The 25,302-nt window shown below is 45.4% G+C and overlaps 1 protein-coding gene across 1 annotated transcript in view; it reads left to right on the top strand.

The window, feature by feature from the left end:
* The window catches only part of sspo (SCO-spondin), a gene marked incomplete at its 5' end in the record, with an annotated part of 67,063 nt that overhangs the window by 32,840 nt on the left and 8,921 nt on the right, over positions 1-25,302 (top strand). The window contains 32 exons of the mRNA XM_084566560.1: positions 25-108; positions 253-473; positions 1,055-1,207; positions 1,288-1,454; positions 1,545-1,690; positions 1,846-2,066; positions 2,298-2,333; positions 2,995-3,159; positions 3,494-3,700; positions 3,885-4,052; positions 4,317-4,451; positions 5,120-5,357; positions 7,002-7,154; positions 7,245-7,291; positions 7,424-7,594; positions 7,690-7,866; positions 8,755-8,910; positions 9,109-9,233; positions 10,034-10,173; positions 10,801-10,847; positions 10,934-11,176; positions 12,911-13,072; positions 13,303-13,419; positions 13,494-13,632; positions 13,784-13,980; positions 14,080-14,250; positions 15,223-15,350; positions 15,570-15,724; positions 17,132-17,178; positions 18,961-19,125; positions 19,778-19,989; positions 20,933-21,028. Of these exons, the coding sequence (XP_084422686.1) occupies positions 25-108; positions 253-473; positions 1,055-1,207; positions 1,288-1,454; positions 1,545-1,690; positions 1,846-2,066; positions 2,298-2,333; positions 2,995-3,159; positions 3,494-3,700; positions 3,885-4,052; positions 4,317-4,451; positions 5,120-5,357; positions 7,002-7,154; positions 7,245-7,291; positions 7,424-7,594; positions 7,690-7,866; positions 8,755-8,910; positions 9,109-9,233; positions 10,034-10,173; positions 10,801-10,847; positions 10,934-11,176; positions 12,911-13,072; positions 13,303-13,419; positions 13,494-13,632; positions 13,784-13,980; positions 14,080-14,250; positions 15,223-15,350; positions 15,570-15,724; positions 17,132-17,178; positions 18,961-19,125; positions 19,778-19,989; positions 20,933-21,028 (4,789 nt within the window). The remainder of the gene's footprint in view (positions 1-24; positions 109-252; positions 474-1,054; positions 1,208-1,287; positions 1,455-1,544; positions 1,691-1,845; positions 2,067-2,297; positions 2,334-2,994; positions 3,160-3,493; positions 3,701-3,884; positions 4,053-4,316; positions 4,452-5,119; positions 5,358-7,001; positions 7,155-7,244; positions 7,292-7,423; positions 7,595-7,689; positions 7,867-8,754; positions 8,911-9,108; positions 9,234-10,033; positions 10,174-10,800; positions 10,848-10,933; positions 11,177-12,910; positions 13,073-13,302; positions 13,420-13,493; positions 13,633-13,783; positions 13,981-14,079; positions 14,251-15,222; positions 15,351-15,569; positions 15,725-17,131; positions 17,179-18,960; positions 19,126-19,777; positions 19,990-20,932; positions 21,029-25,302) is intronic.

Genomic DNA, 25,302 nt, shown 5'->3' with positions numbered 1-25,302 from the left:
TGCACAAGGTGGTCTGGATTCTAGTAATGCATCATGGGAATGGCCTGGAGGATCTGACTGGCAGTTCGTAAATCCTGGAGACAACATTATCAGTGACTGCAAAAACTGGTACAGCCCAGCTGAATAGCTCTACAATGTCAATAATAAAATCAATATATATCAGAGTGATGTAGTTTTAATGTACAAACACTAAACATTATGAATCCTCTTACTTCCCTTTGTTTGTGTGTTTCTTTCATCACTTTACCTCAGTTCTTGTGAGGCTGGGGTTCTGCAGTGTCACTCCGTCCCCGGCTGCCATGTCGACGGTGGCTGGAGCCAGTGGGGCTCCTGGACTGAGTGCACCCTGCCTTGCGGTGGAGGAGTCAAGTTCCGGAGACGCCTGTGTGACAATCCGTCTCCTCAGAGCGGTGGGAGAGGCTGCCTGGGTGTCGCCGAGCAGCAGAAAGACTGCAACGTACACCTGTGCACAGGTAGTCGGGTCATCTGAATGTCTTGACATTTTAGACTTTACAATAAAACAGTGACACAGGAACACTTTATACCAGTCAGCCAAAACATTATGACAACTGCTAACAAATTAAAGAAAACACCACAGACTGATTAAGATGAAGCACATACACTGATCAGCCACAACATTAAAACCACTGACAGGAGAAGTGAATAACATTTAAACCATCTTGTGTCAGTTCAGTGTTCTGCTGGGAAACTTTTGGACCTGGCATTCATTGGTGTGGATGTTACTTAGACATGTAGCACCCACCTAGACCAGACCAGGCACCCCCACCCCATAGCAATGACACTTCTTGATGGGAGCAGCCATCCCCAGCAGGATGTAGCCCTAAAATGGTTTAGGAACAACTCAAAAACCTGGCCTCCAAATTCACTAGATCCCAAACTGATCCAAGTATCTGTGGGATGATCCACAGAGGCCCCTCCCCTCAAATGCCCCCACTAATAACATTCTCATGTTATGCCTGATCGGTGTATAGATAGGTGTGTGAATACCCACCCAGTTGTAAATAGATATATAACATTAGAATAAATGTTCTAGACTCGGTGGGCCCGTGGCTTCCCTGGTCTCAGTGGTCCGTGTGCTCGGTCAGCTGTGGCGGAGGGCAGCAGTCCCGCGTTCGTCTCTGCAGCTCCCCCCCTTGCAGCGGCCTCAGTCGCCAGAGCAAAACTTGCAACACCCACGTCTGCCTTGGTGAGCCCCCGTTTCCTGTTTGCCGTATCTGCATGAATCCATAAGACCCATCAGTGTGCTAACATCATGTTACTGTGCAGAGGTGGGCTGCCCTCCCGGCAGGCTGTACAGGGAGTGCGAACGAGGTGAAGGCTGTCCCTTCAACTGCGCTCAGGTCAGTGGCAGGGAGGGCTGCTACTCTGATGGCTGCGAGGAAGGCTGCCACTGTCCCCCACGCACCTACCAGCACCAAGACGCCTGCTTAACGGTGGGTCCTGAGCAACTTAAGCCTTCTAAACGTAGAGTGGATGTCTTTTTAAACTGAAACTTTTGGGTTTCTGTGATTTGTGTGTATCAGGAGTGTCCGTGTCTTATGGATAAAGAGTTCCTGGCCTCTCTGCAGAGTGTCTCCATCACACCTGTCTCATCTCTGCTCTTCCATAACATCTCAGAAGGGATGGAGCTCCAGTCTGGGGATACATTTGTCCACGACTGCAGCACCTGGTGAGCAGAGAATCATGGGAATGTTTACCCATGGTTTCTTAGTAGGGTGTACATATGTACTGTAGGATTTTAAACTGTGAGTGCTCATCTCATTATAATTAAACTCTTCAGATCAGTAGCACTATCAGCTCACCTCTCCCTCCTGTTTCCTACAGCGGCTGTGAGCACGGCAGGTGGAACTGTTCCTTGGAGCACTGCCCGATCGATGGCGGCCTGTCACCGTGGGGCCCCTGGAGCCCCTGCTCGCTGTCCTGTGGCGGTCTGGGATTGAAGACTCGCTCCAGGGGCTGCACACAACCCACCCCGGCCCATGGAGGGAGAGACTGCCAGGGGCCACGCCAGGAAACAACCTACTGCCAGGCCCCTGACTGTCCAGGTACGCAGGGCGGGGAGGGGGGGCGTTGTTTGTGTAGAGTTGGATCTGGGACTGCGATGAGTGCACACGTTTTGTTCAAAACTTGATAAGACTATTCTATTTCTGACTTCTACAGGCATTTTAAAATGTCCCAAAACATAGTATCATACAAACTACCGCATGATTGATCATGTACAGTATTAAAATGAATCTGCTTGTAATATATATATGTTTTTTTGTGTTTTTTGACAGTTATCATTGCTCCAACAGAAGAACCTTTGATACCAGGTGAAATACCAGTTTCTGTTTTTCAGTTGAACGTTTAAATTATTTTTCAGTAACAAAGACCACACCTTAATTGATGCAAGGAAGTCTATTGGTAGACTGGGTGAGAGGGATATAGATTGAGGAATGATGTAGACGTAGAGGAACCTGGGGAGTGAGTCTTAGACAGGGGGCACATCTCAGGAATCTTTATGCTCCTTGTCTCCCTGGTTCCTGTAATAAAAAATGGAATAGGAAGACGAGAAAGAGAGGGATGGGGAGGGTTGAGAGCTGAGATGAACAGAGAGAGTTAGATACATCTTTTTAGGTAACAGAAGGAAATTACAAGTTACAAGAACTTTTCTTAAACTCATACAAGATTCTTTCTCTTGCTTCTGCCTCCACTTTCTTATTTGTCTGTACTGTTTCATACACAACGCTGTGATTTTTATTCTTTTCCCTCACAAGTCAGTGAGTTTATATTTGAATGGCGTCGTCTGTATTTATCCTCTTTCCTTTCCTCATGTACTTGTTCTTCTTTGCACTAAAACAAATGGAAAAAGTCTGGCGTTGTCGTTACTTCTAGGTTATTATTCTGTTGTGTTACTGGTCCGTCCCGCTTGAGATCAAATTGGGGCTGTATGTGGCCCCCAGACTAAAATGAGTTTGACACTCCTTGCTCTAGATGAAGACTCTGGCTTCTCTCCGTGGTCATCGTGGAGTCCCTGCACCAAGACCTGCACCGATGCTCTCAGTCCAGCCACCAAGTCCCGCCATCGACAGTGTGTCCAACCTCCCTGCTCCGGACCCTCTCACCAAGAGAAGGCCTGCAACTTGCCTCAGTGCCCGGGTACAAACAGCACCGACACATCTGTTTCTCTTTTACCTCTGACAGCCTGATTGATGCCAAATCATTCCTGCTGACTAAAAGCTTCAGTAGCAACAACGTCAGTAGTGAGGTTATAAGAGTCAGTGGGAGCCTTGAGTTTCTGCACTTATATGCTAAAATAAAAACTTCAGATTCAAATGCAGTAAAAGAGGTAGGTAAGAGCAGGGTACCACCCAATTTTTTTTGGCCAGGCAAGTGTTTTTAAAGTGAACTTTATAGAAAGTGTAAGAAATGTAAAATTAAACAGTGGCTACAGTAATAATTTAAGTCTCTTGCAACGTTTCCTCCTGTGCAGACGAGGTATGTGTAGGGGACGACTGCGCACGCCGGAACTGTTCGTGGACAAGGTGGGGGGAGTGGGGCTCCTGTTCTCGGTCCTGCGGAGTGGGCCAGCAGCAGAGGATCAGAACCTTCCTCAGACCCGGCACCAACGGATCGTGGTGCGAAGACATCCTGGGAGGGAACCTGGAGCATCGCTTCTGTAATATCAAGCCCTGCAGAGGTCAGATTATTAGAGAAAACGAATCAACTGAGGATCTTCACGCTTCCACATCTGATCCAATAAATACAAATTAAATTTTTCTGTCAATCCCAAAAGAAAAAAGTCTCAGTTTTTGTAAAGGTTAAAGTAAAGGTCAGTCTGTAATTCCATCATACTTGTGTGTGTATGTGTCTGGATGATGTAGTGGATGGAGGCTGGTCCCGGTGGAGTCCCTGGTCTCGCTGTGATAAGCGCTGCGGCGGCGGGCGCTCCATTCGAACCCGCTCCTGCTCCAGCCCTCCGCCCAAAAACGGCGGGAAGAAGTGTGAAGGAGAGAAGAACCAGGTCAAACCTTGCAACACCAAACCGTGTGGTGAGACTGACCCAGCATGTACACACACACACACACACACACACACACACACCTTTGACGCTTAAATCGCTGTGACCTTAGCGTTAGTTCACCCTCTGCATGGATGAGTGCTCATTAACTCCGTTGTTTTCTGAGGGCCAGTCTTTGTATTCAAAAAAAGGCAGCACAGCCTGTGATCAGCATTCTTGATGAGGCGTGTTGTGTGGAGGAAAGCGCCTGCGGCATCATGGGAAAATGTATGACCTTCTGTTTGTGCATTGTCAGAGGAGAAAGGGTGCCCGCCGGGCCAGGAGTTCGTGCTGTGTGCCAACCAGTGTCCACAGCGGTGCTCGGACCTCCAGCAGGGCATAGAGTGCCAGGGGAACGCTGAATGTCAGCCGGGCTGTCGCTGCCCTGAAGGTATTGAATCTGCTATCGTTTTATTAAAAGATATGCCTCTGTATGTGTGTGTGTGTGTGTGTTTGCATATCTGAACACTTCTTCCTCCCTAAAGGTCCTCTGTCTGCTGGTATTGTGCAGATAATCATGTACAGTGTGTGTCTGTGTGTGCCCTTGTGTTCATAGGTGGTTATTTTAGGCGTCACGGTGCTGTTAATCCAAAATAAAGGCGTTTTTATAGCACTGTGGGACATAGACGTTGTAACCTACGCCGTACACTGGTGCGAGCCACTTATACTTGTGAGCTTGTCGGTCTGGCTGCTTCACTTTCAACAATGGCAACTGAAACTTTCGCCGAAATGTTCAGAGATACAAATGTTTGGATCTCCAAACCTCCTCAGTTAACCTTTCCCCGATGTGTTCCATCTTCATTGATCCAAAACAATCGGATTATCGGATTAGATTCGACCAGTGTTGGAAACTTTGGCTAACGGACAGATTTAGAGGCTAGCTAGTAAACAAAATTGAGCAATTAGCAGCTAAAGGTGTTTAAAAAATTGGCAATACTGGCTTAATTAGTTCAGCTCTGAAAATAAAAAACAAAGTTTTGCTTAATGAATATGTTTTATGCATTGTGCTCATTAATTCAACACCTGGTTTAAATAACTTGTGTGTGTGTGTGTGATCAGGTCAGTTGCAGCAGGACGGGGCATGTGTGCAGCTGTGGCAGTGCGACTGCGTGGACTCACTGGGGCAGGTTTGGGCGGCCGGCAGCTGGCATCAGGTGGACTGCAACAACTGCAGCTGCTCCGACGGGCAGCTCCTCTGCACCAACGACAGCTGCCAGGCCGCCTGCGTCTGGAGCTCCTGGTCCAGCTGGGCGCTATGCAGCGTTTCCTGTGGGCCGGGACAGAGGACCAGATACAGGTGATGAAGACACACACTCAGAAGTATTCTTAGTGGAACACCCATATTAGTACATATCTATTTATTTGGACTAAGTTCAGCTATTTACAGGCTCTTTGCATAACAAAAATGATGGTTTAAATATAATCACTGTGTCTGCGATTGTAAGTTAAGTTAATTACTTTCAGTAAGTCAAACTTTATTTAAAGCATGTTAAAATCAGACTACTCGACCTTGCTTTGAATATTAAGGAATAAATTAAAGGATTAGATTAAAGATTAAAGCAGCAGATTCATCAAGGCTGCAACTCTGAACAAATAAGACACAAATTTTCACTTTTAATTGCTTTCTAATTTTAGAATTTGATTCTCCTACACAGTTTCTCTTTAATTTTATATCATCTTTCATTTAGCTTTTATTCTGAACCAGGTCAGCTTTGCGTTGTTTATTTTTCCCTGTCTCTGCTATGGTTGCTGTAGTAGAGAAGCACGTTACGCTCTCCTCCTGTCTTATATTTGCTGCTTTTCCAGTTTCACCTTCACCTCACTGGAATCATCTCACTAAATCCCTCTCGGCCATCTCACAGAATCCCTTGCTCCGCTGGGCTGAACCTTCACGTCCTCTTTTCCAGTCGTTCCTCCAATTGTTTTGTTTGCTGTCATGGTTTCCAGTACTGATACACACACCCTAGTCAGAGACCATCCAATCCGCTCAGATGATCGGATTAGACTCGACCAGTGTGGATCAGATTGTTGACCTTGTGCCCTTTAAGCTCCCAGAGTACAGGACGTGATCATGAGTAGAATAAAAGTTAAGAGACTTGGACTGGATGGGGACAAAGACTGTGAAATCCCTCTTTTGGGTTTGAGTATTATAAATAGACAGCTGTTTGATTCATCAAGTCCAGGTTTGACAAGTATTAATGAAACCCAGTTTCACCATTGTCTGGATGGAGAAAACATTTCTGAATAAAACGGTAATCTCAGAAATTTGAAAATGGTGTTTAAACTGTAGAAGTAGGAGCTGATTTTGGTCACTACTTGCCCCAGTCTTCCTGTGGACTTGGTTTGTCTCAGTGTCTTCTGTCTCTTGATGTCTAGACCATAGACTGTATATAAATATGGACAACATGTCGTCACTTCCTTGCATTGGCCAAACTGGCACTATTTTCCCGGGGATACGGGCGGCGCTTCCCCCAGACTCACCACCCTTGCTTTATGGAGCGGTTGGCGTGGCAACTGGTAGTCGCCATAATGTCACATCCTCTTTCTATAACGTCAAATAACTAATTAAAATGAAACGTATCCAAAAAATTGACATTTGAACATGCATCAACATTATATTAACTACCTAAAATGATGTGTAATTTAGTGTTTTAGTTTGTCCCAAGTCCCGCCCACTAACATAAAAGGGGTGGGGCTTATGATCTATACTGCAGCCAGCCACCAGGGGGAGCTCTACTTGCTTTGGCTTCACTTTAGAGGAGCTGTTCCGCTCTGTTTCCCTACGGCTGTATATTTGGAGCATTTTTTCTTTGCACCACACTGTGGCCATATGGCTATAAAATGCTGGAATCAATTTAATTTCGCGTGTACTCCCTCATGGCTTCCAGTTAACTACAGCATAAAAAAAAAGCACTGACAGTTTCTTTGTGTTTGGTGCCAGGTCTTTTATCCCGGAGACCGAAGGGGCAGAGTGCCAGTTTGAGGAAGTCCAGCATAAATCCTGCAACCCAGGACCCTGCCCACCTCTGTGTCTCCACGACAACCAGGAGCTCGGTGTGGGAGACACCTGGCTGCAGGGAGAATGCAAACAATGGTGAGATTAAATTATGACAAATATTCAGCTGATAAAGAGTTTCCACTGAAAGCAGGAGATTCCACTCTCTACTTTGTTTTGTGTCCCCAGCACATGCACCCCAGAGGGAGACTACTGCCAAGACATTGACTGCAGAGGTAGGTCACTATATCTGTTTTAATGACAAAGAGTACATGCAGGTGGCCTGAATATAATAAAAAACTACTGCAGTTTTCTTTCTGGTGTGTAATAAAGTTGCCTGCTGAAGATGCTGGGTGTTTGTTTTTCAGTGGACGGTGGCTGGACGCCGTGGTCAGTGTGGTCTGACTGCTCAGTGACTTGTGGTCGGGGCACACATGTTCGAACTCGCGCCTGTATTAACCCCCCACCACGTAACAACGGGTCTCACTGCAGCGGGCCAGAGAGAGAAACCCAGGAGTGCCGAACCCCTCCCTGTCTGGGTTTGTATAGTCTCTAAAAGTGTGTATGTATAAACTGAAGAAAGACAAGTTCTATGAGTGCAAATGCAGTTATTGACGCCCCCACTTGTCTACAGATGACCTTTGCCCCTGGTCGCCATGGTCACCGTGCTCCCAGACCTGTGGGGCGGGGTCTGTGTCACGACGCAGGGTGTGTGTTTGCGAGGAGGGAGGAGACGCAGCGTGTCCCCCTGAGATCGAGGCCAAGAGGAACAGCGAGGAGACTCAGCTGTGTTACAAACGGCCCTGTCCAGGTACAGAGAGGCGGTCAGCTGGGTGAACTGAAGCCAAATCTATTAGTGCGTGTGCCATGTAACATACACCGATCAGCCACAACATTATGACCACTGACAGGAGAAGTGAATATCATCAATCATCTTGTGACAGTTCAGTGTTCTGCTGGGAAACTTTTGGACCTGGCATTCATTGGTGTGGATGTTACTTAGACATGTAGCACCCACCTAGACCAGACCAGGCACCCCCACCCCATAGCAATGACACTCCTTGATGGCAGCAGCCATCCCCAGCAGGATGCAGCCACAAAAACACTTTAGGAACAACTAAAAAAAAAAACATGAAGAACAGCACAAGGTGTTGACCTGGCCTCCAAATTCACTAGATCCTAAACTGATCAAGTATCTGTGGGATGATCCACAGAGGACCCTCCCCTCAAAGACCCCCCTCACTAACAACATTCTGTTGCCAGACACCACAGGACACCCTCAGAAGGCCCATGTCCATTCTCTGATGAGTTACAACTGTTTTGGAGACCTGCACAATATTAGGCAGGTGGTCATAATGTTATCCCTGATCGGTGTAAATTACACTGACTGACACACTCAATTTAGGATTCATACCTGGATCAGACAAAGTCTATATAGGGACCATTTCTTCTTTACATATTATTAAATATTTCCTGATAAAGAAATGTTTGAAGATGTGCTCAGTAAATCTTTTATGTGGGTCACATGCACAGCAAACACATTCAGACAAGATCTTGTTATTTACTCCAAGACCAGCTGAATATTCTGGCTGCAGGCTGCATGCTTGGACTGAATTCTGCTTCCACTCTTCACGGCTGGTTTATATGAGCTCAGGTACAGGTTTGGATTATGTTTTTTTATTTTTTTATTTTTTCGCAGGCTGCCCCATGTCAGCGTGGAGTGTTTGGTCCCAGTGTTCCTGTGTGTCCCAGAGGCAGCAGCGCTACCGTGTCGCTCTGTCCTCAGCCATCAGGGGGCAACAGTGCACTCCTGTAGAAACACAGAGCAGGCCATGTGATCTGAGTCAGTGTGATGGTGAGTTAACTAACAGTAGACAGTAGACAGTTCTTTGCACTGCTTAAGGTGCACTTCTTTTATTTTTTTCTGCTAAAATTTCTCCAAAAATCCAACGATTGACTCAAGCAATTCTGTGCATATTCTGTAAATACAGTATGTGTCCTTCTGTGCATGTTCATGCCACCCTATAACCAAATGCCTTCCCCCTCTTTGTAGACTGTGAAGCTCCATTCGTGTACTCGCCGTGCGGTGCTCCCTGTGAGAAGCAGTGTGCTCTGCAGGGCCGTGAAGACCTGTGCTTGGGTGTCCGGGAGTGCACGCCTGGCTGTTACTGTCCACAGGTTTTCTCTTTAATTTAGTTCATTCACTGTTGTATTTATTTTACTATGTTTGGTATTTATTTAATCTTTACTTTGCCACGTCTCGTGTGCTCTGCCCTTAGCTATATGCTGTTGTAACTCTGCAAATGTCCCCACTGTGGGATGAATTAAAGGATTATCTTGGATTATTTTAAATAATGTTAAATTTAAATTTGTCTTCAGTGCATTTAAAATATATTCCGTCTGCCATACAAATTCTGCTCCTTGTCCAACTAAGAGGGATCACAAACTCCATATTTGCAAGGATCTAGCAATGTATGATGGTGGATGACCAATATGTAATAGTGTCAGACGTGGTCCCAGTTGGACAAGTATGCAGCAATAGCTCCAGTGTCACATCAGAGCTGAATTCATCTGGAGCTAAAGTATACATACGCATATATTTGGAAAGTTAAAAAAAATTGTCTGTGCTACATATTGTTGTTACTACATCATTTTAATATGAGTTGTGATGACAGTTTTATAAAGTTGTTTGGCCCAGATCAGAAGCTTCCAGCTGCGTTTTATTGCAGGAACATTTTCTGACGGGCCGATGACACGTCCATGTAGGAATGGGGAGGGGACGGGATAAATATAGAACAGAGACAAACTCATTTAAAACTATAGACTGTATTTATGTTAGGTGTCATTGATTATAGCATAAGTACACTACACATTATGTTTCCAATGGGAATGTTTTACCTTTTTTTGTTGGCCTCTCCAGATGGACCAGTTCTGTGCCAGTTCTTCATTTTCATGAGTTGTGTGTCCTTCCCCTCCAGGGCCTGCTGCAGCAGAATGGTAGCTGTGTTCCTCCAGAGCAGTGTGGCTGCGTCCACCTGCAGGACCAAGCTTCAGGACAACCACCCACACCTGTTACCATCCCTCAGGGGGCCACAGTCACCGTAGGCTGCAGTACCTGGTGAGACCCCGGCTGATGAGAACAAATGTTTCCTGTGTTGCACCAAACCAACCAGACAAGGGTTTTTATCAACACCTGTATAGTGCTATTAATAGTGACTGGGCTAAACACTGTCTGAATACAGCATGGGTGCAATATAAAGGATTTTGGCATTGTTACCACTGTATACTGATCAACCATAACATAATGACCACCTTCCTGATATTGGGTCAATCTCCCTTGTGCCTCCAAAACAGTTGTGACTCATCAGAGAATGAACATTAGCCTTATGAGGGTGGGCTTTGAGAGGAGGGGCCTCTGTGGCTGCTGCCATCAAGGAGTGTCATTGCTATGGGGTGGGGGTGCCTGGTCTGGTCTAGGTGGGTGCTACATGTCTAAGTAACATCCACACCAATGAATGCCAGGTCCAGAAGTTTCCCAGTAACCTATGATTAATGTTATTCACTTCTCCTGTTAGTGGTTTTAATGTTGTGGCTGATCAGTGTATGTGCTTCATCTTAATCATTCTATGGTGTTTTCTTTTATTTGTTAGCAGTCTTTCTGTTTGTCTTTTACATCATCTTGGATCTCTGGCTCCATTTGATATATTATTAATATTATTTATTTGTTGACTTCTCTGCTCTCTAGCCTTTGCCATGATGGGACTTTGCAATGTGACACGAGAGAATGTGAAGGTAAGAAAGCCAAATAATGAGAGTAATGAAACGACCTTCTTCTGGAATAACTCCTTCATCTTGTCTCTCTCTTTTCTTCCTCTCAGTCATTCTCAGCGAGTGGTCACAGTGGACTCCCTGCTCTCCTTGTGTCCCATCTTCCTCCCTGCAGCACAGTTCTTCACTGTCAGCTGTTATCAACAATGGCGCCAGCATGGTGTCAATCCAGAGGCGGTTCCGGGCCTGTTTGGACCTGGATTCTGGTCTTCCTGTCACGAGAGAGGAGGAGAGCCAGTGTCCAGGACCGCTGGCAGAGGAGAGGCTCTGTCCAGATGTTAACATCTGCAGAGGTAACGGTGCAAAGATACTCACTTCTTATCTCTAGAAATGCAGTCAGTTCCTAAGGTTTCGTTCCTTGTCAAGCTCCGGTTTCTTCTTTTATTCTACAGCAGGGAATAGTAATGAATGAAATGGATTTACTCCACCCGAGTTCCTCTTAGCATGTTGCAGCAGTTTGACAAGCATGGCAAAATGAATTACAGACTGGGTCAGAGGGTGATGAAATTACTCCAGCATGTATTTCTACGAGCTTTAGAGAAGAGAGGAAGATCTGTTTTAAAAAAAGAAGAAAATATATAAAACAATTCTGTTTCAGTCCTGCCTTGAATAGAACAGAACACCCAATTAGGGACTGAACGACTTCTGATTTTTTCGATTTATATGTGGGGAAAGTCGAGTCAATGTCACACATAAAAACACAGTAGAAAGTAATGCTTTACAATGAAATCTACATTACTGACCAGGATATATATCAGTAGTCCATGTCAACACCATAAACACCATCGGTCTGACACTGACAATATGCGGCTCTCACTCAGTCAACTCTTGCATGGTGCGTTCAATGACATCAAGGACAAAAAAAATCCACCCTACAACCACAGCAACAATGTAAAATAATAGAACACAACATAAACACATGAGCTTATCAATACTGTTTGCTTCAGATATGTGTAGCCTATATAAATCACTGTCAATAGCATGTAATTGTACTTCACAGTGTGTTATAAGATAATATAATGTAGCCGGGATAAAAAAAAAGCGGTATAACTCCGAAATCTTTTCCGTGTACTGCGGCTAAAGGTACAAGAAATTTACCTTCAGATAGTTGATGTGCAGCCTCCTTCTCTCTGTTACCGCAGGACGTTTGGTGAAGCTGTTAACTCACTGCTGTCCAGAGGATTTGAACCGTTCTTCTGCTAGTGTTAGCGTTAGCCTTTTCGGATGCATTACAGTAGTACTTTAGTTGTATTACAGGACTGACATGTCACGGTAGTATGGGCTTCATCTTTAGTGAAGTATTTCCACACACTTGATGAACCGCTGCTAGTTTGCTGCAACGACCCACTTCACTTTATTAGTAAAACTCAAGTCATTTAAACTGAACACTCGACGTATAGGATGACTCACTTCTAAGTGTTTAGTGCTTGTCAATTCAATGCAGCCAGTTCTAATTAATAATTGACATCAGTAGACAGTTAAGACCTTTCAGTCCGTATTCACACTGAAGAACTGCATTGTGCATACACACATATCTCATTCTCATTGTTCCTCAGAGGAGTGAAAATAAAAAAAAGAAAAGATTTAAAAGGATGAGTTTTATGTCCATGTGTCCGTGGGGACACATGAGGTTGATTGGATTTGGTTTTGTCTGTGTGTGCAGAGAATGATTTTTGAACTCAGGCCTTTTGCGCTCACTGTAAACGAAAGGGAAGGCGTCAGAATAAGCATGATGCCCAGTGGACCTTTGGTTTGATTTGCCTGTCAAGATAATTGGAGTCTTGTACTTTGTAGTAAATTGGGATATCTGAGATAGTAAACAAATATTCTCTTAAATATGTGTACATCTGACACATCAATAGTTTGACAATACTAAAGTCCGTAAACACAAACACTTTTGTTATTGTAGATGATGATGACGACCATTGCAACAATTACAGCTATTAGAGCTCTCATTGTGATAATTACAGTCATTATAATTAGGGTGAGGACGGAGGGAGGTGGCAGTAATCACTCGTCCCTTCCAGATCTGTGTAACTGGAGTGTTTGGAGTGCGTGGACGGCGTGCGCCGAGCCGTGCAGCGGTGGAGTCAGGCAGCGCTACAGGCGACCCCTGGCCTCTCCTGCAGGACCCGGTTGTAGGAGCCAGCAGACGCAGAGCCAGAGCTGCAACACAGGCCTCTGCCCAGGTACAGTCACACTTTAATTCAGTGTCACATAAAAAATCAGCAAGAAGAAGAAGAAGACTTGTTTAACCAATAATACTGAGATATGTCTCAGGAACTGTTGCAAACTGAAGCACGGTGGTTGCAGCAGTCTCCTGTTTGCTTTTTTCTGTTCACCGTTGACCCTGGTGTCATATAAATTAAGTTTTGCAGCAGCTCGTGTTCTAATCTTTGTCATTTTTAATATTTCCTAGGCGAGCGCTGTGAGGACAGGGGCCGGACGTACCAGGAGACCTGTGCCAACCAGTGTCCTCGCAGTTGCACTGACTTATGGGACCATGTCCAGTGTCTCCAAGGAGCCTGCCACTCAGGTAAACATTAATATATGCGCCTCCTCTTTTCCCCTATTTCTATTTCTCTGACTCCCATCTTTCTGTCTTCTCAGGTTGTCGATGTCCTGAGGGACAGCTGTTGCAGGACGGCCATTGTGTGCCAGTGGCTGACTGTCGCTGCGGTATCCCATCAGGCAACGGGACACTGGAGTTCATTCCTAAACAGGAGCTCACCATTGACTGTAACACCTGGTGAGAGCAGCTTTGAATTTTATTCTTAGATGTGAAAGGTCAAAATTATAATAGTGTGATATTAGTAGAGGATGTGTCACATTTAGAGGAGACGTGTGTTATATTTATAGTTCAGATACCTCTTAATCTTTTTATCTCATCTCATCTGCAGTGTGTGTGAGAATGGCACTCTGGTCTGCACCGAGCTTCCCTGCCCAGTTTATGAGCCCTGGAGCCCATGGAGCTCCTGCTCAGCTTCGTGTGGGCACGGCCTGAAAACAAGGACACGCCACTGCCGGGACACCGACGGCGGTCCTTCCTGTGCTGAAACCACACAGACAGAAAGCTGTGATCTGCCATCTTGTCCAGGTCTGAGACACGTCCCAAAATGTCTGATATCCTACTACATTAACCACAGCAGTGAATTTGATCATTCTTTCTTTGCTGTTCCTTTCTCTTTCTCCGTAGCGGATTGTTTGCTGAGTGAGTGGTCCTCCTGGAGTGAGTGCAGCGCCACATGTGGTGGCGGGTTGTCGATGCGGAACAAGACAGTCCTTCAGGAGCCGGAGCCTGGTGGGACAGCCTGTGTTGGACCGCTCGAGCAGCACACTGTCTGTAACACCAACAGCTGCCTGCCTGGTAACACAAACACACACGTCAGAAGCTGTAAATTTAGCACATTTATGGATTATGTTTCCTATGAACAGTAAACTTAGTTAAAGTTAAAACCCGAACCCCATCAGAACCGGTACCCCTCAGAGAACAACAGGCCTTTGTCCCTCTTCTGGAGACACTGACCTGGTTTCATCCTCAGAGGAACTCATGGGTCCGGTTTTAATCCACTGGTTCTGGAGGTCAACAGGACCAAAGCTCTCTGAGTCTGTTTGATTCTAGTCAGGTCCTAAAGTGTTCTGCTAGATTTAATTCCCCACAGAGGTCAGTATGACTCGGGGACCACCTGATGAAACTGTCACATCTGAAGAACCGGACCTGCTGGAGGTTCTGTTGAATAGGTTCATTGGTTGAATGCAGCTCAACAGAACATGAGTTCTACAGATTCTGACCCAGAGTTTGTCTACAGAAAGAGTTTGTCCCTAACCCTGAAATTACGTGTAGATGCAGAACCAACAGAACCCTGACATTTCATTTAGAACCAGAACCCTGAACTCATAAACACATCTAGAACCATTACAACCAGAACCCTGAACAATTCTTAACAATTTTCCAGTTGTTTCATGGTGCTTACGTTCTAAAGCACCCACACCTCGGCACAGCCCCGTGGGAAGCTGCCGTTGTTTATTTGCTGCCACCTTTCAGTCCACTACGACCTCTCTGCTCTCAGTGTGTGTGTGTGCAGCTCATCCACGTCTTTGGACAATCAGACCCACAGACCTGCAGCGAGAGAACACACAGAGCAGAGAGAGAACAAGGAAGACGACAACGTCACCTGACTGCCTCGGCTCTGATCTAACACATCGTTAGCGGCCAGGGGCTACACATATCTCAGTATATAACAGTAGAATAAGACACAGACTGAAGTACGAGAAAAACATGCATATGTCTGTATGGAGATGTGAGACGCGTGTTGTTGTTGGTTTGCGTGTATTGCAGAGTGTCCCGGCCGTCAGGTTTTCAGAGACTGTTCAGGTTCCTGTCCATATAGCTGCGAGGACCTGTGGCCGCACACTCAGTGTTTACCTGGACCCTGCACACCTGGGTGCACGTGTCCCCCTGGACAGGTCAGCATCTCTTTGACACTATATGTATTTTATAACTTGTATATCTTACATATTAGATATATTCTATATATTAGATATTTTATGCAGTATACATGAATCCTGTCTCTGTGTTATGGTGCTACTAGATACCAAATCCCTTGTGATAAATAAAGCATCTATCTATATATCTATCTATCTATCTATCTATCTATCTATCTATCTATCTATCTATCTCTATAGGTGTTGTTTGAAGGCTCCTGTGTGTTTCATGCTGACTGTCCCTGTTCACCACTCTCTTTGCCGACGGATTACCACCAAAGCTTGAATGTCAGCGCTGAGGGCTCTGAGGCTCTGATGCCGCCAGGAACGACCATTCAGCACCTCTGCAACACGTGGTAATAAACTACACTCAGTTTCACCTGTTCATTCACCGAGTTAACCACCGGAGTCGCGTTGTTAGCGGTTAAACCTCTAGTATCTGGTTCTGCTCAAGAAGCTTTAACTACTCTAACTGAAAGGTCAGGTAGTCTGGAGAACATGGCCCGTGAACCCTCAGGGGACTTAAATGCCAGGCTCACCAATAGTACTTAGCATTAAGGAGGCAGCAATGATGATGATAATGGCTTTTAGTGAGACATTTACACAGAGGTGGCTTCAATGTTTTTTCATCATTAGTGCTTCTGTTTAGTTCCTCAGAAGTGTGTACTTGTCTTGCCTGTTAATGAGGTATTCACCTTTCCTTTAGAAGACAAAAACAAAACATTGTTAGACTAGAAGGCAGATAAACTTCTCCACCTACACATCTTTTGAGGGGTAAAGCTCTTCTATTGGGAACTGATTATACTCCAGAAAAGATCTCCCCAAACACTCAAATTGTAGGGCTGTCCTATAGACAGTAAGATGGACGGTGCGACCACCAGTTGCCGTGCCAACCGCTCCATAAAGCGAAGCTCCACCTAGACCAGACCAGGCACCCCCACCCCATAGCAATGACACTCCTTGATGGCAGCAGCCATCCCCAGCAGGATGCAGCGACAAAAACACTTTAGGAACAACTAAAAAAAAACATAAAGAACAGCACAAGGTGTTGACCTGGCCTCCAAATTCACTAGATCCCAAACTGATCAAGTATCTGTGGGATGATCCACAGAGGCCCCTCCCCTCAAAGGCCCCCCCACTAACAACATTCTGCTGCCAGACACCACAGGACACCCTCAGAAGGCCCATGTCCATTCTCTGAGGCACACAATGGAGACCTACACAATATTAGGAAGGTGGTCATAATGTTATGCCTGATTGGTGTATTTTTTTTTTTTTTATGCCTCATGTTTTCCCAGCTTTTTAAACTGTGTCATTGTGAATCTGCTTTAACTTAATTTCATGAATGAATGATGTAGTATGCTTCATCGCTAATGCACAGAGATCACGCTACGGTAAATTATTATTATTTTTAATGACATGTGAACCATCAGTCAGTGAAAAAAGGTACCAAATTAAACATTTTTATTATAATATTTGATCTTGAAAACCATCATTATTCAGACATAATGTGTTTTGTACATTATATATGCCTTAAAAGCCCTTTATTAGGTCATTTCATACAAGTTATGTGACAGTTAAACCATAAAACCAACTAAAACTACTTGGTTAGGTTTCACTTTTACTGAATTGAAAAACAAAGGCCTTTTAATAAAGTACAGAGCAAGATCATTATATAAAGAAGAAATGAGACCATCAGCAGCACCACCGTACTGTATGTAACTGCTTTTTCTCACTCACTTGACTTCTTTACTTTCCTCCAGTGTGTGCCAGGCTGGAGCGTTCAACTGTACGTCAGATGTCTGTGACGGTGAGTGATCCCCCGTCACAGCTGCATTTCTTTCTCTTCTAGCAATGGAAGCAGCCGCGGCGGTAATCATTGGTTGAACCGTCAGATGTGTCAACCTATCTATAGTCAGGGACAGCTGCAGCAACAGTTCGCTCAAATAACGGACTGACAGTCACATCAATCACAGCTTACGGAGGACATTACTGGCTTTTTGTTTCATAAACATTCAATACCATCTGTTTTTCCCACACTTAATTATACTTCATCATAAGTGCACTACAATTTAAATATCTGTTTAAAACAAATAATCCAGATTCCTACACAGCGTCACGTTAAGGGTTTCATGCAGTTCCCTTTCTTGAATTTAGATCCGCACAAACCGCTGAACTTTAATCTGCTTAATGACGACAGCCCCTAACAGAATTTGCAACAATTAGAAGTAAGCCCTGCCCTCAGAGCCTTCTCAAATTACACTGCACTAGGGGATTCATGGAAGACTTCCCAGAAATGTCTTTACTTTGGGCATGGGCGTACAGCTCCGTCTTTGACTGGTGGCCATGGATGGAACAATCATGACAATTAAATATTATACAAACAGGGCGGCACAGTGGTGGTTAGCACTGATGCCTCACAGCAAGAAGGCTCTCCGGCTTCCTCCCACCGTTCAAAGACATGCTCGTTAGGTTCATTGGTGATTCTAAATTGGCCGTAGGCGTGAGTGTTTCCTTGATCCCCTTGCTGATTGCCTCTGCAGTGGATTTAAGGACCTGATCGTGCCTCCATCGATACCGGCCCTAGCCCTCGCCTAATAATGCCTTGGAGCTGCGTTCTAGTGTCCCTGGGCAATGCGAACCTCACAACCTTCCAGGTTCCAACGCTGCTTTTTATAACCACTACTTTACGGCTCCTTCTAAAATGATCTCGACGAGGATGGGATTCGAACCCACGCGTGCAGAGCACAATGGATTAGCAGTCCATCGCCTTAACCACTCGGCCACCTCGTCACATTTTTGCAGTCGCCCTGCATTTCAGATTCAGATTCTAAATTGGCCGTAGGTGTGAGTGTGAATGGTTGTCTGTCTCTCTGTGTTAGCCCTGAGATAGACTGGAGACCTGTCCAGGGTCCACTCTCACCTACGGCCAATTTAGAATCACCAATGAACCTAACCAGCATGTCTTTGGACGGTGGGAGGAAGCTGGAGTACGTGGAGAGAACCCACGCAGACACAGGGAGAACATGCAGACTCGACACAGAAAGGAACCAGTCAGCCTGGATTCAAACTCAGAACCTTCTTGCTGTGAGGCATCAGTGCTAACCACCACACCACTGCCTCTATCTAAATACTTGTTTTTTCAACCCCATTAAACCACAGTAGGAAACAATTCTCCGCCCAGGTCTCATTAAATCATTCAAGAAGAAAAAGGACACAAGGAGGAGACGTCATTAGCAGGGCGCCTTCACACCTCCAAAGGGTGAAAAGCTTTAGGAAATAGTGATGAACATATGACATTTCTGTTCTTTGCAGAATGATCATGAACAACACTGGATGCATGCACAAGAAGTTGAGACATTATCATACGCAATCCAGCAATGTAAAACCTGTTTAAGGGTTGTGTCAATCTTTATTTACGCCTTAGAACGTAGCTACCTTGAAACATAAGTTTATTTCTGCCTCACTGCTCCCTCTCTTCGTTCACTCTCTTTCTTACTCTTGTTCTCTTTCTGACGCTCTTGCAAACCTCTGATTAAAGTCTCGATAAAGGTATTTACTCTAGTTCATTTTCCTTCTGCAAACCTTCTAGTGGACTGTCAGTGGTCCAGCTGGTCCCAGTGGAGTCCGTGCTCAGCCAGCTGCGGGTCAGGGCGACAGAGCTCCTCCAGATTCGTCCTGCAGCCGAGCCGGTACAGCGGCGCCCCGTGTGAAGGCCTCAACCATCGCACCACGACCTGCCTTGCTCCTGACTGTGGTGAGTGGAAGTTTTATCACAGGACCTCTGTGTTAGGAGAAATAGGGTAGGTCATTTGCGGTCCCCAGGTAAAACTAGTCCTGTGCGAATAGAGCTTAAGGGTTGTGCTGTTTCAGTCAAGACATAACACTAGTGATGAGATCCAAAGCTAAACAGTAGGTGGCAGTATTGCGCCGAAAATGCACTTACATTTATAAAAGAATTTCAGGTTCATAAAATATTTTGTAAAAAGAGAGTTCATTAAATGTTAACGTTTACATTATGTACTTGAATTTATAGGTTATTATGGTAGCTACTGGTCTGGCCCCCTTAAGAGTAAATGGTGCTATGTGTGGCCCCGAGCCAAAATGAGTTTGACGCCCCTGCTCTAAACCTTCTCCCACTCAGTCACCAGTGGTACGCCTCAAGATTTCTGTCATCCTAGGGCCCATGCATCTTACAAATGGAACAAAATCATAAAAAAGTGAATGATTCTTTGTAATTATTTGTATTATTCATGTCAAACTGATCAATTCTACTCCTACTGTTCACAACGCCCATCCCCCACCGATTCATCATCATTAAATTCTTTCCACTTTTTTCCAATCTCCCCACTCTACCATCTTCCTCTGTATATTTTCCTCCTCCTCCTCCTCCTCCTCCCCCCGTACAGCGTGTCCTGACGGGGAGCAGTGGAAGAGGAGCCTGTCAGAGGAGGCCCCGCTGTGCGAGAGGAGCTGCCAGGACATCTACTCCTCCTCCGCTGTCAACTGCAGCCGCTCCGCCGAGGGCTGCGTCTGTCGAGAGGGCCTTTACCGAAACCAGGAGGGCACGTGTGTCATCCCCGCCCTCTGCCCCTGCCATGACCAGGGCGTCCTGCGGGAGGTACGCGCACACGCGCTCTGGCTTACACCTGAAGTCAACAGACATCTGCCGAACCAGAGAGCCTGCCAGCTTGTTCTCATTGTACCTGCCTCAATGCGGGGTGTGGCTGAACCGGGTTCCATCCCATTCACTCCCATTGTGTTATTTACTCATAAAGAAGGGCCTATTAGCAGATGAGTGACAAGCCCCGCGGACCACATTACACCACAATACCTCTCCGGCCCTCAGCCACATCAATTATGTAGGAATCGCTGTAGAAAGGCGGTACTCTGACCGCAACTAGGCAAGGCTGCCAAAAATTATTTATGAAGGAGAGGGTATTATAGGATTATAAGAATTAATCATACTCTGACAAGAGGTCAGCTCCCCTCTTCTTGATTTTATTTCTTCAGGTGCTGCTTTTTTCCCTGCTTTTGTTTTCTAGTTAAATCATTCATCCTCTAGATCTATCTTCTCTTCATCCCTCTTCTCCTTCTGTCTTTCTTCCTCTCCCTCCATCCCTGCTTTTCTGCCTGTCTACTCTTTCGCTCTCTCCCTTTTTATCAGCTGCTGATGATTAATATCCATATAAAGACCCTCTATGTTTTTTTTCTAATCAACCACCTCATGATCATTATACGACAGGCTCACTGTGCACTGTAAAAGCAATTCACAGTGAAATGCCTCTATATGGTTAATCCTGAGGACAACCACTGCTGCCCGCAGACAAAACATAAAATGTAATTAAGGCAGCGTAACTTTATAACCTTATATGCAGAGCAATGCAGTGCAGTCAGAGGCTTGGTGGATTTTCTGCAGAAACAGAACTTGAGATTTTACCAGCTTGCATGCAGCGTACTGGGTTAAAGTTAAAGCATCAACGTAGTTACTCACTGCATTTAAAAAATAATCTGCGTAATGAATATAAATGCTGTGTATGTGTGTGTGTGTTTGTTTGAGCCAGGCAGGAGCAGAGTGGGAGGAGGGCTGTCTGTCATGCAGCTGTGTGAACGGGAAGAAACTGTGCCAGCTGAGGTGTCCTCCCCTGGACTGTGATGAGGTGAGACACAAACACTGGCGTCAATGTCAGTCTGATGATGTATTTGTACGCTTTAGACACCTTTTTTTTTAAAGATCTTAGCTGCAGAATCTGCTGGGAGTAATGGGTGGTAACATAAAGTGAAGCCAAAGCAAGTAGAGCTCCCCCTGGTGGCTGGTTGCAGTATAGGTGATAAGCTCCGCCTCCTCTATGTTAGCGGGTGGGACTTGAACCAAAATAAAACACTAAAATACGTCTTAGCTTCTGTCTCACTCACTACCTCAGTAGGAGTAGAAACGAGAACAACTGGCAGCTGTCAACTTTTTTAGTTAAACCTAAATTGGTGAGTAATAAGTGGGCGTGGCCTATATCATCAGATGCATTTAAATTACATAAAACATTCACTATTACTGTAGCGCCACCTTGTGGTTGAAACGTGTCAATTACTTCTCAAAAATCCTTTTTTTTTTTGGCCGTAATATTTTTTTATATATATATATATATAAAGTCTTATCTTTGCACCACCTACCATTTGGTCCCCACACCATAATATTAATAATAGTAATAATAATCCAAACAACTGGTTTCAGTGCTTGGACCCTTTATTACACGTACGGTGCCACAACCAGACAATCCAGTCAAACTAATCAGCTATAGACACATATATGTTCTATTAACAACATCCCTAAATATTGTTAAAACCAGTAGTAAGTACTGAGTCAGTAGTAATTAAGTCTCACAGGAAGGTTTCTGTGTACAGGTTGATTTAAAATTCTCCGCAGTCGTGAGGTCTGTGTTATCAGTTTTCCTTCAGCCAGAGTTGTTTGGAGGAACTTTTAATTTTGAATTAAGTAGAAAAGTATTTTCAAAATCACAACCTAATAAATGAAAACACAGGTATGCTGTCGCTTTCTGGTCGTCAGCGATGATTCATATGACCTTAACCATAAAATTAGACGTTTGAGCAAATGCAACCAGTGAAGTGAATGTTTATGAGTAATAAACAGTTTACTTGTAGCAGTCTTCCATGTGGACATTTTCTAAAGGCCTTGGGTGTTATCGGAAGATTTCCAGTCTCTGTATTTATGTCAGAAGCCCTGCATTTTTATCCTTGAGGTTGTTCTGACTGCAAGGTTGGGTACCACTCATGTTGGGTAACAGCTGTGAATGGTAACGGGGCAAAATCACAGTGACTAGACCTACACCGGTGAAATCAAACGTTCACAGATATACAGACACGTGCACATAGTACAATAAAAAGTCCTTGCGTCACAATTTCCTGTAGGTGCTGAAAAAGATGTGTGGCTAAAGTCTGCTAGTTCTAGTTAATTCTGATCTTCTGCAGATGTGCTTTGCACCCTCTGCATAAAGACACGACTTTGTCTCCAAGACAAACACACGAGTCCATCCAACCTCTGCTGCTACCCCAGGGTGGTGCAGCACACACACACACGGAGTCTCTGGTGGTCACAAACATCTCAATTACTCTGAGCGAGGGGGAGAATTCTCAGCTCCCTCAAGAACATGTGGGATGTTCTGTGCAAGTCAGTGGCTAAAATAGATCAATACCTGAGTGTCCGATCCTCCCACAAGGCTGCACTTTTTCTTTTTCCATGCCTGCAAAACACTGACTCCTTGTTTTCTTACAGTAGAAATTTGTAGTCAGCTTTAATAACATTACAAATCGAAACTCATCTACTATGAAATACCCCTAATGGCTTTTCCCAGCAGCATTTTGGATATGGTTATTGTAGTGTCAGTCCTGAGGAGTTTCTAGGGACCAGTGCTTGTTATTGCTGGTGATGGACACTTGACAGAAAAGACCGACTGCCTGTGTGTTGCAGACGATGCTCAGTCAGTCACAGAGATGAGTTAACACCTGGTCGTCTAGCAGGAGACACTCAATTATGCATGCGCCCTCTACAAGTAGAGGCAGATAGAAAGAGATTCTGTCCGGTCTTTTCTGTGACTGCGTCAAAACAAATATTGTTTGTGGCATCTCGCTGATGCTGTCATCATGTTGCTTTAGCAGTGAATCTCCTCACGAACATCCTTTTGCAATTCTGCTTCCAGCTGTCTTTTTGCTTTTCCTTGCTCCTCGGCCATACCAAATTTAAAATTATATCGTCTGTCCCTGAGGTTTCTGATAGCTACGGCTCCCCATTTCAGTGGGAGTTGTAAATAATCTCACCTACTGCTATCAGGTCAGTGAAATGCATGCACGATAAACACTGTAACTTAAATAAGTGAGATGAAGATGCACGGGGGAGACAAGTCAGTAATCTTGCTAGGACATGGTTGAGCTCACTTCTCTCACTATATAGAAGGAAAGTGGGCGAGTTTAATATAAGAAGGAAAGAGACAAAAGGAAAGTTAAAGCAGTTGATGAGTTGAGATGGTTTATTATTTTGTTTGAAAAGGAGAAAATGACATTTATGAGTAGGTTACTCATCCCTCATGGGGAAATTCTTTCCCTGCATTTAAACCCGGTCTCACAGCAGTGTGTACACCAGTCTATCACAGGGCTAACACAGATTTAGAATCTGAATCTGAATCTGAAATGCAGGGTGACTGCAAAAATGTGACGAGGTGGCCGAGTGGTTAAGGCGATGGACTGCTAATCCATTGTGCTCTGCACGCGTGGGTTCGAATCCCATCCTCGTCGAAACCATTTTAGAAGGAGCCGTAAGCAGTGGTTATAAAAAGCAGCTTTGTGAGGTTCGCATCGCCCAGGGACACGAGAACACAGCTTGAGCAGCTCCAAGGCATTATTAGGCGAGGGCCGGTATCGAAGGAGGCACAATCAGGTCCTTAAATCCACTGCAGAGGCAATCAGCAAGGGGGTCAAGGACACCCTCACACCTACGGCCAATTTAGAATAACCAATGAACCTAACGAGCATGTCTTTGGACGGTGGGAGGAAGCCGGAGTCCCAGAGCCTTCTCGCTGCTGGAGCCTATCCCAGCTGTCATTGGGCGAGAGGCGGGGTCCACCCTGGACAGGTCTCCAGTCTATCTCAGGGCTAACACAGAGAGACAGACAACCATTCACACTCACACCTACGGCCAATTTAGGGTTAGGGTTTTGTCCTTCCTTGACGAAATGAATGTCCTTGGCGGTATCAGCTGTCCTTGATCCCCTTGCTGATTGCCTCTGCACTGGATGTAAGGACATGATCGTGCCTCCATCGGCCCTCGTCTGATGCCTTGGAGCAGCTGCTCAAGATGTGTTCTCGTGTCCCCAGCTATGGACATGGGCGATGTAAACCTCATGACCTTTCAGGTTCCAAAGTTGCTTTGTATAACCACTACTTACGTCTCCTTTTAAAAAGGTTTCGACGAGGATGGGATTTGAACCCACGCGTGCAGAGCACAATGGATTAGCAGTCCATCGCCTTAACCACTCGGCCACCTCGTCATATTTTTGCAGTCACTTTCGTTTCGATTCGGAACATCTTCTGATGCACAACCTTGGACACATCCTCAGTGTTTCGGGTCTTGCAACAGACACCCTCTTCCAGGCGACCCGGCCGAGGCCTCGATCAGACCCCGGCCTGTGTCCAAGTGGGATACTACCGCCCCCACTGCTCTCCCCTCTTCAACCTGAGCCTACTTTACGGTTGTTGCTTATGGCTTTTCTTCGGTTGGCACCTCAGAGACCACAGTTGTTTTGTGGCCTCAGAGATCAAGATGATGTCAGGACTCAATGTGGACTAGGTGATGTGTGGTGGAATCTTCATCGCCCAGTCTCATGCCGTGGAGAGCAAACCAACAGAGCAGCTTTTCGGTGTTCTCTCTGGCCTTTGTCCTTCCTTGACAAAATGAATGTCCTTGGTGGTATCGGCTGTCCTTGATCCCCTTGCTGATTGCTGATTGCAGTGGATGTAAGGACTTGATCGTGCCTCTATCGATACCAGCCCTCGCCTAATGCCTTAGAGCATTGTGATGTGTTCTCGTGTCTCTGGACACGGGACCTCATGACCTTCCAGGTTCCAGGGTCCTTCTAAAATGGTTTCGACGAGGATGGGATTCGAACCCACGCGTGCAGAGCACAATGGATTAGCAGTCCATCGCCTTAACCACTCGGCCACCTCGTCACGTTTTTCCAGTCATTTTCGTTTCGATTCGGAACGTCTTCTGATGCACAACCTTGGACACATCCTCAGTGTTGTTTCCTAGACTCACAGGGTGTTTCGGGTCTTGCGACGGGCACCCTTTTCCAGGTGACCCGACCGAGGCCTCGATCAGACCCCGGCCTGTGTCCAAGTGGGATACTACCGCCCCCACTGCTCTCCC

This window comes from Chelon labrosus, assembly GCF_963514085.1.
Source record: "Chelon labrosus genome assembly, chromosome: 18".
NCBI lineage: Eukaryota > Metazoa > Chordata > Actinopteri > Mugiliformes > Mugilidae > Chelon > Chelon labrosus.
This window is presented reverse-complemented; position numbering and strand designations above follow the sequence as displayed.